The sequence below is a fragment of the Scylla paramamosain genome, chromosome 21 (genome assembly GCF_035594125.1).
Source record: "Scylla paramamosain isolate STU-SP2022 chromosome 21, ASM3559412v1, whole genome shotgun sequence".
Lineage (NCBI taxonomy): Eukaryota > Metazoa > Arthropoda > Malacostraca > Decapoda > Portunidae > Scylla > Scylla paramamosain.
The window spans coordinates 17,932,782-17,948,266 of NC_087171.1; the positions used below are offsets into that span (position 1 = coordinate 17,932,782).

Consider the following 15,485-nt stretch of genomic DNA (forward strand, 5'->3'; position numbering starts at 1 on the left):
AGTAGAGTTATCGCTTATCTGTTGGGAAAATTGGGCAAGGTTATGAAAGATAAAGAAAAAAAATCAGTAATGATGACGTGTTAACAGTTGCAGCCAAGACGAGTAGCAGTACGATAGAAAAATAGAAGAATATTGATATAAAAACTATAAATCAATCGATGAGACGTGTTTCTTTACTGTTTAAATTTCTCTTAAAACTGGAATATGGTTATTATCTACACACCACTCATAAGAACTCAAAATAATATTTTACATGTCTACAATGGTTTTTCTTTAAGTAAGGAACATATCCTTATTATCAGATAAAAAATTTTGAGGTCGAAAAGTTTTTCACTTTTTAATAAAGATCCGAAACTACAAAAATTAAAGAAAAATTTCTTCAAAGGTTACGGAAGTTTAAATCGTGGGAAGTAAAATAATAATATTGATATAAAAAGTATATATCAATCCATAAAGAGAGAGAGAGAGAGAGAGAGAGAGAGAGAGAGAGAGAGAGAGAGAGAGAGAGAGAGAGAGAGAGAGAGAGAGAGAGAGAGAGTGTGTGTGTGTGTGTTTTAGTGTCCTAAGTTCTTTTAAAAGTGAAGTATGTTTGTCACTCGTACAATATTGCTCCGCGAAACGGAATGTAGAAAGTGGATAATAGATAGTTTCAGTAGTACTGAATTTGAGTCTCTCTACGTCATGTAGCTATGAAAGCAGTTGATCATCTAAGTCTCTTGTGACGAGAGAGTTGTGTCATCTTGATGGAGAGAAAGACTCTCAGCCTTTCTTGCTGCAAGCGTACTTTTTGCATTAGCTGTGTGTGTGTGTGTGTGTGTGTGTGTGTGTGTGTGTGTGAGAGAGAGAGAGAGAGAGAGAGAGAGAGAGAGAGAGAGAGAGAGAGAGAGAGAGAGAGAGAGAGAGAGAATGTGTACGTAAAATATGCAAGTAGTTCACCGTAGATTTCTGTGGCAACATCTGCGTCACACCCACAGCCACCAAGCCCACCCACTGTGCGGTGTCCTTCCACCAACACGCGACGATGCCCGTATTCAGACACGCTTTATTCTCTCACCACGACTATTTTCGAAGGCCACAGAGGTAACTAGCCGGGTCTTCAAGGCTGTTTTTCCTGTTAATAATAGAGAAATTGTATTAGTCTGTCACTAGAACCGTTGAAACAGCCTGAAAACCCGTGTAACTTCAACTAGAGCCTTTGAATGTATCTGCTCAGGCGTCATAGCTACTGGGGAGATACGTGCAAGTGTACACAAGGAGGCAGCATTTCCCTCGTGGTTGTCAGTGCTGCTTCCCGGGTATGGCCTTCACTCCTTCAGTATGTTCCGATGAAAAAAAAATAAAAATAAAAATAAAAGTAAAGAAAAAAAGTCACCTGATATCTATTTCCACGCATTACTCGTACTTCAAAAAGATAGCCTATGTATCATTATTATTATTATTACTATTATTATTATCATATTTTCATTATTAATATTAAATTACACATAGTCTTGTCAGCTATGTGTGTGTGTGTGTGTGAGAGAGAGAGAGAGAGAGAGAGAGAGAGAGAGAGAGAGAGCAGGGTTGCGGGGGAGGGGTACAGAAGGACTTGCCCTCCGGCCTGGGAGTCCTGTTGCTCCCTGGCGAGTCTGTTTATAGTCAGCTGATTGGCCAAGTCAATTTACATGAACTCATACATGTATGTCCTTGATGTGTGAAGATTCTTTTACCCATATCCAGACACGCGTCTGTCTAATAAAGTGTGCGCGCTTACACACACACACACACACACACACACACATACACACATCGTGGCGGGCGGGCACCCAGGACAGAGGGGCAGTAGTGGTCAGGCGAGCAGACGACGCGCAGCCAGCCAGATAGCTGGGTGTAAGTGAACCACGGAGCGCGGGAGGCGGCCAGTTGCGGTGCTCTACAAGAGCTAAGGTGTTTCAATGGTCACTCGCAGCCCAGGAGCGGCCCCGGCGGGCAAATGTTAGCCGGATAGTGATGGGAGTGCTGCACTGTGAGCTAAAGCGAACAAAGTGTTGCCAACTTAGTATAATGGAAAGAAAGGTGCTGCGAGAGTGAGACAAGCAAGTGGGAAAGGCGCAAGTCGCCTCTAGACATCTGCACAGGCGCAGCGCCGCTGAAGACTGCCAGGGTGGCGGGCGCGCCCAGGTGGTGCAGGGCGTGATGGGCGGCAAATAAGACCACGAGGCACCACTGACGCCCCTCATGACCCGAAGCAGGTGGGGGGCGGCCCGCCTGGCCACATTGCTGCTGCTGGCCATGGTGGGCGTCGCTGGAGAGGCCATGCCCGCACCCCCTGTTCCCCCTACCAATCACACCGTTGAGGAGGACTACGAGTACTACTATGACTATGACTATTACTATGATGAGGATGGATCCAAGAAGCTAAATATGAGCGAATTTCGCCTGCCGAAGGAGCAGAGGCGGATTGGCAAGCCTTATGTGCCCCGCTACATGCTGGAGCTGTACGCCGAGCAGAGCCTTAGCAGGAAGACGCCACTACCCGGCGCCGACCTTGTCAGGAGCTTCACCGCCGTCAGCACAGGTGAGTCGCTGAAGCGTGGCGTAAATTCAGAACATTTTCCTACAGGTAACATGCATTCATTTGTGATCTACTCAAGAAGACAGACACCTTCCTGTGGCAGGGATGAGCCCACGCCCCTGCTTCGCCTCGCCCACATATTCTCGGCACTATGTTCCAGGCATGACGGTGACCGAATGAGCTTTTTTTTTTTTTACGACGCGCTCGGTACTGGAAGTGTTACGGATATTCTCTAACCAGCGGACATGTGCAAGGTATTCCGAGTGAGGGCTACGAAGCGGACAGGTTTGCATTGCGAGACAAAGTGGTGTCCGTCAGAAGCCGCGAAGGCGAGGCGGTGATAGTAATCATTGTGCTGGTAACTACAGCTTGCTGATGCCGCTGATACGATGATTGCATTAACGCTAGTACAGTGGGCCACGCATAGAGCGTTGTTTATCTCAACCATGCAAAGAAAACGGGCAGTGAGTTTAGGGTGAAGGAATGGCGGCACTGGAGGGCATGCTTCCCGGTGTTGGACAAGACACACCAGGCGCACCAGACACGTGTTTGGCAAGATTTACCTCACTACGATTTGATAATAAGGACTGAAATGTGAAGTAGATAACGCATCATAGGTAAGAAAGTCTCCTTCACACAAATATCCTCTTGATCAATGAAGACCAAACAAACGGCTTCACACATCACTTCCCATTTTTGGACCGCGCCTTAAGCTCAAAATGAAGCAAACTGAAAACGCATTAATGCATTCAAGAGCATAATGACAAGAGACCTGGTTAGCTTATACACTTAGAGAGCTCTTATATTTGCATAAAATGTTGGCCGCACCACCACTTGGGTATGCTACAGCTATTACTGGAGGGAGCGCCGGGAATACCACGTGCCCGGGACAATGAACACAACAATGAGCTGGTTCATGGATAATTTACTTCAGGTTCACGGTGCGTTAGTGGTGAGGCGAGGAAGTGTTACAGTTTATCTTGCAAGGTACCTGTGTTCCGGTTGGGTCTTTGCTTTGTTGAGAGGAATGAATGATGGCGGAGGTTGTGTTAGTGGTGGTGGTGGTGGTGGTGCGTCGTAGTTTTCGGGTTGAATACCAAGACCATAAGCTGCGTCACACTGAGTCCTGTCCTTTCAAAACCAAGCGATCCAGTCATTCCTAAAGACCGTACTCTCAAATGTTTCATCGTCTTACTGGTGCCCTCTTTCAATAAGCTTCTGTGGAAGTTATTTAAGTTTTCAAGGGTATTTTCGTAATTTTAGCGATGGTTTAGAAATTATTTTATTTTTAAAGGATTCTAGTGAAAGTTTTTGCAGTTTTCAAAGGTGTTAAACGAGGATCCTGTAGCATCAGTGGAGGAAACACCAATGGGAACGCATCTAATAATTTTCGGCCTTAGAAAACCGTGCATATTAGAAAAAAATAAATAAAATAAAAAAAAAAAATATGAACCTAACACATCGAGCTAGGGATGGCACAAGGTGTCTCTCACCTCACACCTTGACATTCATCTCTCTTCCCCAGAATCATTTGCCGCAATAAACGTACTAAAGCAGGAACACACACTAATAAAGCCAGCACGTTAAAGGCGCGACATGTGTGGAGACCAGACGTAAATTTACTACACCACACGCACGCCCACCACCCACCCACCCCTCCTCTCCTGTCGGACGGTCAAAGGGAGGACGACGCATAGCAGACCCGCCACTCGCCCCTTTTATGTACTCTTTGTTGAGGAACATTTGATTTGATGCTGCAAAGGTTTCTATTTTGTATCGGTGGGAAGAAAGGTTTTCTGATCTGCATTTCAATTTGTCCATCCGCTAAGACTGGTCAACTCAGTTTTTAATGACATACCCAAACTTGCCTTGATTAATTTTGGGGGCAATGAACTTCCAGAATAACATTAGTTTTTTTACTATCACGTCCATATTTTTCCTTCGTCACTGCCTTTTTTTTTTTTCTTGTTGAACTGTCATAAAAAGTATAAGACTTTAATTAATTCCACTATCACCTCAATCCTTTGAAGCCTGAACCCGTTACTTTTAGTTCCATTACTTGTGCTGGTTATGCTCAGACTCAACCTGTATCACCCCAACTACTACCACCACCACCGTCACCGCTGCTTCTTCTCTGAGTCCTCATCTCTTGCACCTCCACCTTGCCATTTTCTTGCTCATTTATTCATTTATTATTATTATTATTTTTTTTTTTATGTAAGAGGCGCACTGACCAAGGACAACACAAAGAGAGAGGAAAAAGGACCCACTGAGATGCTAGTCTCAAAAGAAAGGTTAAAATCTATAAATAAAATACATTCTTGACTGTATCATTCATATGTCTAATGTCAATACAGATGATAAAAATGAAAAAGAACAAAACAGGCCTTTCTTTAAACTACGTGGGACTCTTTCAATCTATCCTTGAGCTGGGGTCCCTTAGGGTGAACCGCCATAAGTAGGTCATGGCCTTCCTGATTCACTCGGCCCTGGCTCTGAGGGTAACAATTCATAATCTGAGTGGCGCCAACTTTTATCGTTCCAGACATCGCCTCAAAGCACGACTGCCTCCCTCCATACCTGCGAGAGGAGGCTGCGAATTGCTTTATCCCAAGGGAGTTATTGCCACACGCTGCTGGATGAGAGAGAGAGAGAGAGAGAGAGAGAGAGAGAGAGAGAGAGAGAGAGAGAGAGAGAGAGAGAGAGAGAGAGAGAGAGAGATTCTTAAAAGTATTGTTCTCTCATCAGGTTAATTTTCAAAGGTCACAGACACGATTAGTCAATCTTTCATTGGGTGTTTTTCTTACTGATGATGCAGAGTTATCGTTTAAACTATCACTAGAATCACCAGAACATCCTTAAGAACACCAACAACATTTACTAAAGACTGTTGAATGTCAGAGATAAGACTACGCAGTGTTTGGAATAATATGGTTCTGGATGGCACTGTCTCAGGGATTCGCCAATTCCTTGAATCTTCCTCCTATGTGTGATTCACTAAGCTGTATCTGTGTCTGGTGTTAACTCTTACAAATCCTGAATAGATGCCAAGAGAAACCCACTACCACGTTCAGCCACCACCACCACCACCACCACCACCACGGCAACGTCTCCACCAAACAGGTCTTAGCAAGGGAAGGAGATGAAGGGGAGCCGGATCTTCTTCTCCAGGTTACGTAGATCAAACGTCACCCTTGCATAAAACAAACGGGGCGAAAAGAGAGGAATGATCGATTCATCCTTACTCTAACACACACACACACACACACACACACACACACACACACAAACACACACACGAAGTATCTTGCGTTGCGTGTCAAGTCGTGCTGAGAAACACTGTTATAATAAATTTCTGAACTGTACTTGTAACACTTCATTAACTGCTAACACGTACGTACATGCTCTAACACACACACACACACACACACACACACACACACACACACACCAATAAGACTGAAAGTAAAGGCAGGACACTATGGGAACACGCCTTTACCGATGCCAATGAGCTCTTACCACCTCACTGCGAGTTAAGAGTCAAAGGGGGAGAGGAAAAAAAAACGTACCTTTTGATATAAGATGGCAGGTAATTGTAAGCAAGAAGAAGGCCACCTCATGCATTAGTCAGTTAGGAGGGGAGCAAAAACTAATATTTGCCGGTGCTTTTGTTGGGAGGAAGCTAATGTGGGGAAGATCAGATGTGTGTGTGTGTGTGTGTGTGTGTGTGTGTATGTTTGCAGTTTCTTCCTTCTCCCGTATCCCGTTTTCTTTGTATCTCGTGTTATGCTCGTCTCTTGTTGTTCTTCGCTATAATTTGTCGTTTTATTTAACTGACTGATTCATTCATTCATTGTTTGTTGGTTTGTTTGTTTGTTTGGTTGTTGTTGTTGTACTGTTAAATGAATTCTTGACAAGATTAAGTAAATTCCAACAAACGGGAGGAAGTTTCTCTCTCTCTCTCTCTCTCTCTCTCTCTCTCTCTCTCTCTCTCTCTCTCTCTCTCTCTCTCTCTCTCTCTCTCTCTCTCTCTCTCTCTCTCTCTCTCTCCACGGATTTCTTTCTTTACAGTGTGACATCTTATTTATCTATTTTCTTAATCTACCCAAAGAGTTTAGAAATATGGTCTTCTCTTCTTGTTCCATTATTTTACTTGTCTCTGCTGCCACTTTACGTCCCTACCTCGATACCCAAAGCGTTTCAAAACATGGGCCTTCTCTTTCTGTTCTATTATTTTACTTGTCTCCGCCGCCAGTGTTATATTACTCGTCCCTACCTCACTACTACTACCGTTGCCGTCGCCGCGCCAAATCACACACACGCTAGTTGGTAATGAATGCACCACCGAGGCGACGAGTGGAAACATTAGTTGTCAGCCAAGTTGGGAGACGCAAGTGATTACCGCCGTGTAAGACGTGAACGCTAAGTAAATACGTCGTAAATCCTCTCTCTCTCTCTCTCTCTCTCTCTCTCTCTCTCTCTCTCTCTCTCTCTCTCTCTCTCTCTCTCTCTCTCAGCCCAGGAGCGATAGGTTATGAGAGGCAAGCGAGGAGCACCTTTAGGAATTCCTTGCCCCTCTTCAGGAATGTCTGCCCTCGTCCAGTCCACAGGAGGAGGGAACAGGACGTCCTTTCCACTTTCCAGATTGGCGCCGGTGACCTTCAGATTCTCCCCTCAAGCAATGTAAACACCGCCCCGCTGCGCCATGACTACGTACGTCTCATGACCTTTTTTTTTTTTATTATTCTTTCCTCACACGTACATTCCATTTCTTCCCACCTCTGCATACGCCACGTCTCTCTCTCTCTCTCTCTCTCTCTCTCTCTCTCTCTCTCTCTCTCTCTCTCTCTCTCTCTCTCTCTCTTTTCCTGATCTGCCTCAAACTTCATTTAAAAACATTGCATCTTATTTACAAAACGTTTCTGATGTTACTTGGTTATTACAGCTCTAGTGGAAGCGATTGACGGGGGCGGGGTTTTCCAGAGTTGTTTCTTCGTGATTCTAGTCATACTACAACAAGGCTTCAGCATCAGCAATGAGTGGAAGACTTGCGAGAATTCGATTAATCATCTGTATGTCATTTAAACAAAGTCTTGATGAGAGCAAAGCACTGTGCATTACGAGCCTTAATTTCTCGTATCCCCTCAGACCGTAGCGCCGACCACACTCGCCTGATGCCTCACCTCGTCTGGTAATTACAGGTATGCTTGATTTACCTGGCTGAGAGCGGCTTACCCGAGGGACATATGCTAATGAGATTGCTCTGCGTAGCCCGAAGGAGATTCAAAACTACTGACAACTATGATCTGGCCTTGTCCACGACCTTACGCGCTAACCTACTGCCCCTGCTGATTCACCGCAGTGCTGAAATCCCGAGTCAGCAGCGTGCAGAGTGGGCGCGGTGCATGTTAGGTTGTGCGGTGACTGGTGAAGGAGACGAAGGGTGACATGTTGGCGTCACACAAGCTCCAAACAGCATATCTGCGGCGCCTCACACTCGGCGTCTTGTCTCTAAAGCATCGCCGACTCAGGCAGCGAGTAGTCGGATCTGATAAGCAAGACAAACAGGAAGAACACACACCCAGGAACACTACCGCGCCACCATGTCCGCGGGGCGAGGCTGGACTGGCCAGACTGCACCGTTCGGGTACACTTCACGTAGGTGTGAGTGCTGTGCGTCGGGTTGGCGTAAACACTAGAGTTGTATAACTTGTTACCGTGCTTCGCTGTGTTAATAGAAAGCAGTCTGAGTATATTACATCTTTATTCATACTTGATGTAAACACTCTGACCACAACACAGAGGAAATTTTTTGTGTTTAACCGCCGTGCAGAAAATGTGGTGTGGGCGTCAAGAAGGGCGCCGCTACAGAAGCCGCTTAGTGAGCTGTACGCCCTTGAAATAATTCATTGGCGCGACTCGTATTTTTTAGGTGCTGTGTTAGAATCTGGCTATATTATGCAGGGTGATCACATACTTGAGACACGCGGGATGGAGAGGATTTTGTGGTGTGGGGCATTTCATATACTAAGACCACTACTTTCTGCCTCACTTCCACGAAAACCTGCGTGGTGTTCATAGCTGTTGTTAGGCGCACCCGTTTAAGACAACAGACTAAGGGCAATATTTTGAACCTCTTCTGCGCCGCACCTCCACTATTTTCGGAAGACTCTAATTGAAGTGACACGGATTTTTAAGACTGTTTTTTTCTTTTATTGTTCTAGCGACATATTAACAAGATTTCTACATTATCAACAGGAGAAACACTCTTGAAAACCCGGCTAACCATCTCTGTGGGCTTTGAAAATGTCACGGTGAGAATGCAAAGCGTTTCAGAATACAGCCCTGAAAGTTTTCGTGCGTTACCGGATCATACACCCAGCCCTCGCCAGTCACACCACCAGAAGCCTCGCCAATGAATAAAACAAGAGCAAGGAGACACTGGCTGCGATACCATAGTGAGTGCAGCTTTCTAACACATTGCTTACTTACCATTCCCTTAGCCTTCACTCCCCCGCCGTGGAAAGCGCGACTCCTTCACCGCTGCCTCCGCTTCTCTCCGTCTGCTTTCTTCTCCTGCTATCGTCGGTCATTAAGAAGAGCACCGTTCACTCTGGAAGGATATGGAGAAAAGTTTTTGATGGCAGTGCGTAGTCAACTGTACCGAAAAGCCGCCAGCTTTACATACAATTTTGCATCTGGTTGTGGTGTTGGTGTTAAGGTGATAAAGAAGTAATGCTACTGATGAAAAAAATAAAGTAATTAATGATAACCACTTAATAAAAGCCTGCAGTTAGGATTATACATACCTGTACCATACAATGCACAATTGACTTATGAAAGAATTAAATAAATTACGATGAGAATTATAGAAAAAAGCAAGGTATATGAAGAATCTTATTAGTCATATTACTACCTTTTGTCATTACGGTTTTATTAATGGTCCTTAGTATTAATGCTTCACTACTGCCTTCTTACTGTCCCATTACTGTCTTCCTACCGAGCTGCAGGAAGAGTCTTATATCGTACTCTCACACGCAGAATGCTTCATGGCTCCCTATGTAGAACACCCTCACCTATCACGTGACAAATTTGAAGGTGAAAACAATGAAGATGGATTTTCTTCCCTTATAGTGCGATACAAGAGAATTTTTTTTAATAGTTCGCTGCTGCTGCTGCTGCTACTACTATTACTACTACTACTACTACTACTACTACTACTACTACTACTATCGTTACTACTAGCGAAATTTTGATGCAGCACAAAGTAATAATCATTGTCTTGTAACCTCAAAATGAGAGAGAGAGAGAGAGAGAGAGAGAGAGAGAGAGAGAGAGAGAGAGAGAGAGAGAGAGAGAGAGAGAGAGAGAGAGAGAGAGAGTTTAGGTGACAACAGGTAAACAGGACGAACGTACAGTGTAGGAGTATGCATAAAAAACACTCCCACTGACTAGAGAGAGAGGGAGAGAGAGAGAGAGAGAGAGAGACGGACAGAGAGCATATTCTTGTCTCGTTAACAGTAATTAATGCCAGGCAGTCAACACTATCTCGCCCATCACCATTCAGACTAATGAGTGAACCTAACCTGTCCCTACCTGACGTGGAGGGAACAGAGGAACACAAAGGAAGGACGAGCAGCAGCATACCCGTTGGCCCTGACGTTAAAAAAAAAAAAGGAAAAATGCACTTAAACTCACACCTTGTAGAGAGAGAGAGAGAGACAGGGGGGAGCGGGGTGGAGGTGTGTATGTGTGTATGCGTGTGTGTCGTAGAGAAGAGATAAATGAGGAGGAGGGCGAGGAGAAGAAAGAAGAAAAAGAAGAAGAGTTATATAAGCATGAAGAATTAATGATTACTAAGGCAAACTATCTTTGGACGCGTGGGAGGTACAGAGTGATGCGCCTCGTGATAAGGACGGTTGCATTTTGAGGGGGCGCTTAATTAGGTATCCCTTTTTTTTAGTTAAGGGAGAGAAGCTACATATGGATAAACCTGAACTCATTTTTTCTTCTTTCTTTGCATATTTGGTCTGGATTTTCTATGTCTATTAGTCTGTTCTTCTCCTACTCTATCTCTTTCTACCTACCTACCTACCTACCTTGATACCTAAACATAAGGCAACATAGGAATCACCCTAACAAAATACATAAACAACTCGTATAAGCAACTTTCAAAATACACACATGCATAATCCCCAAGCAACCCACGCCTTCACTGTTTGCTAAGCGGCGCCAGCACGAGTGAACTGTGAATGACACCGCTGCTGCTTACATTCGGAAACCCCAACAGACAGCAGAGACAGCGGAGGGAAGGCACTGGAGGGGCGAGAACAGCAAAACGAGTCCCTGAACGCAGCCCTGCCGTCAGCACCCGGGCCACCGAGCTAATGAGGGAGGCTCCAATACGGCTGCGGGCTCCCTCTGCCTCGTTTTCTGTTCATGTGTCAGCGGTCAGCCCCTGCAGCTCGGTACCCCCTCTGTCGCCACCCACTCCGTACGGTCTACCAGCCTATGAATGCGTTCTTTAGCTAACTGCGTAGGTGGCTTGTGCGATGAATTTTTGCCGAAGGAATGGACGTGTCTTACAGTGCTTAATGGTAATGGGGAGGGTCTATTATTAGCGATCCGTCTGTCTGCCCGTCTGTCTGCGCGCCCATGTCTCCGTCTCTTGTTTGTTTTATTCCTTCATCCTCTCCTGTCACGGCGGCTCAGTTTACTATAGTCCCGTCACACTGGAATGCGTCACACGGTAGTATATGTATAGTCACGGTCAGTAGTCGGGTAACCTGACACCAAGGTCCATGCCTGACACATTACCTTCCACTGTGCTTAGCGTCTTCTCTCCGTCTTTAGTCCTCTCATTAGATTTGGTAAGGGGAGTGTCAGCGGGTCAAAAGATTTAGGATTGTGGGAATAAAGCCAATATTCTTAAACACTTCTGCGCCGCACCTCTATTATTTTCAAACGCCTCTAATTGAAGTTACAAGGGTTTTTACGGTTTTTTTTTTATGGTTTTAGTGGCAAATATATATTTCATCATGAACGGCTGTTATACAGAATTGCAAGTATCTCCTTTTACGAGAACCGAGTGTCGCTAAAGAGAGAGAGAGAGAGAGAGAGAGAGAGAGAGAGAGAGAGAGAGAGAGAGAGAGAGAGAGAGAGAGAGAGAGAGAGAGAGAGAGAGAGAGATTTAACAAGGAAATTCTTGCCAGATCGTTCTGTGGTTGTTTTTTTTTCTACGAAATAGAATTCAAGAACAATATTCTCCTCCTTCTCCTCCTCCTCCTCCTCCCTCACCAGGTGTTTTATTTTCACACATCACAAGTTTCTCTCGCCAGATTTAATTCCGACTCGCCTGTTACTCCCGATATTCTTTCCACTGATTAGGATCTTCACGCCTTCACTGCACTCCAGGTTAGGGCGTCTTGTACCCACTCGGCTTTTTACAGAACGAAGCAGCTCTCTCCCTCCCTTTCCCTTTCTCTCTACGACCACCTCGCCATACATCAAGGGTCCGAGCGATAAGTCTACACGCACCGTTCCTCAGGTAGAGATAACACCTAAGTTCGCCGCCCACAGTCTCGACACCTTTATTAGTGCTAGTCAACTGATAGATCACCTGGCGGGCTGACGGGGGAGTCGGACATGCAGGTAGGGACGGGTGGCTGGTGAAGGGTGGTAAGGTAAGGGAAGACAGGTCAAGAGGAGGTAGGGAGGTTCTCTTTTCTTTCTTCACTACACTGGTCGAATACAAACAGCATCTTTCTTGGTTTTCTTTAACGATGCTTGTTTTAGTTTTGTGTATGTCTTTGTCTGTCTGTCTCTCTTTATCTGTCTGTCCGTCTCTTTATGTTTCCTTGTTTTTTTTTTCTCTCTCTCTCTCTCTCTCTCTCTCTCCTCTCTCTCTCTCTCTCTCTCTTAACTTATCTAACATTTCCTTCCTAATATACACAATAAACAACAACAACAACAACAACAACAACAACAACAACAACAGCATTAGCAATATTACCATGACAACGCTAACACCTCAACACACACACACACACACACACACACACACACACACACACACACACACACACACACACACATACAAGGAAAACTCTAGCAGGAGGGAGGCGTGACGCGAGGAAAGATCATATTTTGATAAGAGATGATGCATGGCTTTTCGAAGAACACCCCTGCGTCCTCCACCAGCTGCCGCCGTGAGGGAGAAACACTTATATCTCTGAAAACAAAAGTAAAGGCCAAAGGGGAAAACCAAGATGTGAATTGCGAGGAATCAGGAGCAAAGAATTAGGGGAGAAAACTTTCCTTACTTGCAAGACTGACAGCTAATTGTATTCATGGTGATATATCTAAATTATACTCATATTGATTATACTAGTTTACTAAATTATATTTAAACTAGACTGACAGTTATACTAATAAGTTCGTTTAATTATTCTCAAAGCATCATAATTACATTCACATAAGACTCACATAATCATACGTACACAAATTACCCTCATGCTAGTCAAGGTACTAATATAATTACCTCATTTACTATAATTACACTCAGTGCTATTATCTTCATTTAATTACTCTCACAAACACACTCATACAATATTCACCTAACCATACGTACACAAATTGCATTCATACAAACCATAGTACGAATCATATTACCCTCATGTACTGCAATTACGCTCAATCACCTGATCTTACTCGCAGGTAACTTTAACGACCTTGCCAATGAAAGACGCAACATAAAATCACCCTTCACAAAAAACACGACTCGATGGCCGCGGCGCCTTTCATCTGTCAGTCAGTAAGATGGTCACTACAGGATACACCATCGCCCACCACAAATTCCTAACTACTAAAGCTTGTAAGATGAGGTGGCGGCTGGAGCTTGCGGGGGTTTGGGATGCCAGGAAGGAGCAGCAGGAGGAGGGCAGGACTGATGGAGGGGAAAACTGTAGGAAAGAAAACATGATGTAGGGAAAGAAAGGTGAGATGGAGTATCTGTTAGTGACACGAAAGAGAAGAACGAGGCATTTATAATTAACGTTTTTCCTTATCATTCTTTTTTTTTTTTATTTAAGAGGGGCACTGACCTAGGAAACAACAAAATTAATGAAAAGAAGCTCCACTGAGGTGCATATCCGTAAAGAAACGCCTAAAAAGATCGTCCAAAATAAGATTAGTATATTGTCAGGAAGTCAAGCTCTTACTTTTTTTTTTTTCTTTCCAGGACCGGAGTCTGCATATTTCAGTTTCCCAGTATCTGTTTACAAGGGCTGTAATCTATATTTATCATGGAAGTTGTTCATTTTTTCTTCCCCCGATTTCTATCCCTTGAGCGTTTTGTGGCTTGTCATCATCCCCGATCATGACAAGGAGTGGCTGGAGTCCCTCTGAGCCTTAGGTGCTTCATATTTGCTTAGGAACACGGAGGAGAAAAGATTTGTTTTAGATGTGACTACGCATCTCTCTCTCTCTCTCTCTCTCTCTCTCTCTCTCTCTCTCTCTCTCTCTCCTCTCTCTCTCTCTCTCTCTCTCTCTCTCTGTGGTTTTATTCTATTGTTTTTCACACTTTTAAGAATAATGTAAACTTGGTTGCTAATTTATTTATCTTAATTAACACCTGTGCGTACAAATTTGCCTCTTACACACACACTTGCTAATTAAATTATTATCCGTATCTCTACTGACAAGTACGAGACTTCCTTACTGTGTTGATATCTTTCGCACTTGTACGACTAATGCAAATTTGCTAATTATATTCTTTCACATTTTAATTGGCTCCAGTGCGTACTTATATCGCTATCTCTTGCAGAAAATTGCTGATTTAACTATTTTCCCATATCTTTTTTCTTCTTTCTTCCTTATATATTCTTTATATACTTTAACAGGCATGCGATTTCTTCAGTGTCTCAATTTCTTTCGCACTTCCAAGGTTTATCTAAACTTGCTATTTTCTTATCTTACCTAACACCTATTGTGTGCACAACACTATCTATCACAGACTTGCTAACTTATTATCATTTTTTACATCTTACTAAACACGCTTGCGATTTCTTTAACTATCTTTTTTTTTATATAGCAACCCTATAAACTCCAATGTTTCTATTCAAATCTTGCACCATTAAACTTTTTTTACAGACTTGCTGATTTAACTTTTTTCTTAATATAATGCGTATGCAAGTTGTTTTACCCTCTCAATTTCTTGCGTACCTCCAGCGTTCACCCAAGCATGCTATTTCAATGCTAACTTTAACCTCACGCACACACACGCACACACACAAATCTTGCACGTACACAAATTCTTTTACTGTTACGTTATACCCCATTATTTATTTATCTTATATTTTTTTTATCACACACACACACACACACACACACACACACACACACACATCTTAAATCTACTCCACCATTCGCACCCAATCACTGGACTGTTGCTACTAGTGATCCTCTCCATCCAGTTCCCCGCAAACCTGTTTCTCCTGATCCCCGGCGCACCTTTGCCCTGCCCTGCTTACACGTATAGGTAGTGGCAGACTGAAACTGACTCGTCCCTCACCCCACGTTACGTAAGCGTCTCAAAGCAACACCACACGTATAAGGAGTGAGTCCCTGCGTCAGAGGTCTCAATTTTCAGACGTTTCGAGATCCTATCTCTAATATTTAACTTTTTTACTCTTCTGATCGTCCCTTGTAACATTCAGAGCACTGTAAGAAAGAAATGTTTCCATGGACGTAGGAAACTAGATGTTTAGTTTTGTCTTTTCCATGATACATAGCTATTTAAGAAACTGTTATGAAAATGAATGAGTATCTGAAATTTCACGAGGGAATATGGGAAAGCTGTCTATCAATGGAAGGGTTAACAAGCTCTGATGGAAGTTACTAAGATTTTGAAGAGTGTTTTCGTGATTCTAAT

At 43.8% G+C, this 15,485-nt stretch overlaps 1 protein-coding gene across 2 annotated transcripts in view; it reads left to right on the forward strand.

Annotated features, from left to right (window-relative positions):
- The first annotated feature begins 1,805 nt into the window (after positions 1-1,805).
- Positions 1,806-15,485, forward strand: part of LOC135111147 (bone morphogenetic protein 10-like) — a 54,375-nt gene continuing 40,695 nt past the window's right edge. Inside the window, exon 1 of one of the 2 annotated variants that reach the window (XR_010273573.1) lies at positions 1,806-2,557. Coding sequence is in view for 1 of the 2 variants with exons in the window: in XM_064024153.1 (XP_063880223.1) it covers positions 2,218-2,557 (340 nt within the window). In the remaining variant the exon portion in view is untranslated. The remainder of the gene's footprint in view (positions 2,558-15,485) is intronic. The other variant, XM_064024153.1, reaches the window with a different exon arrangement.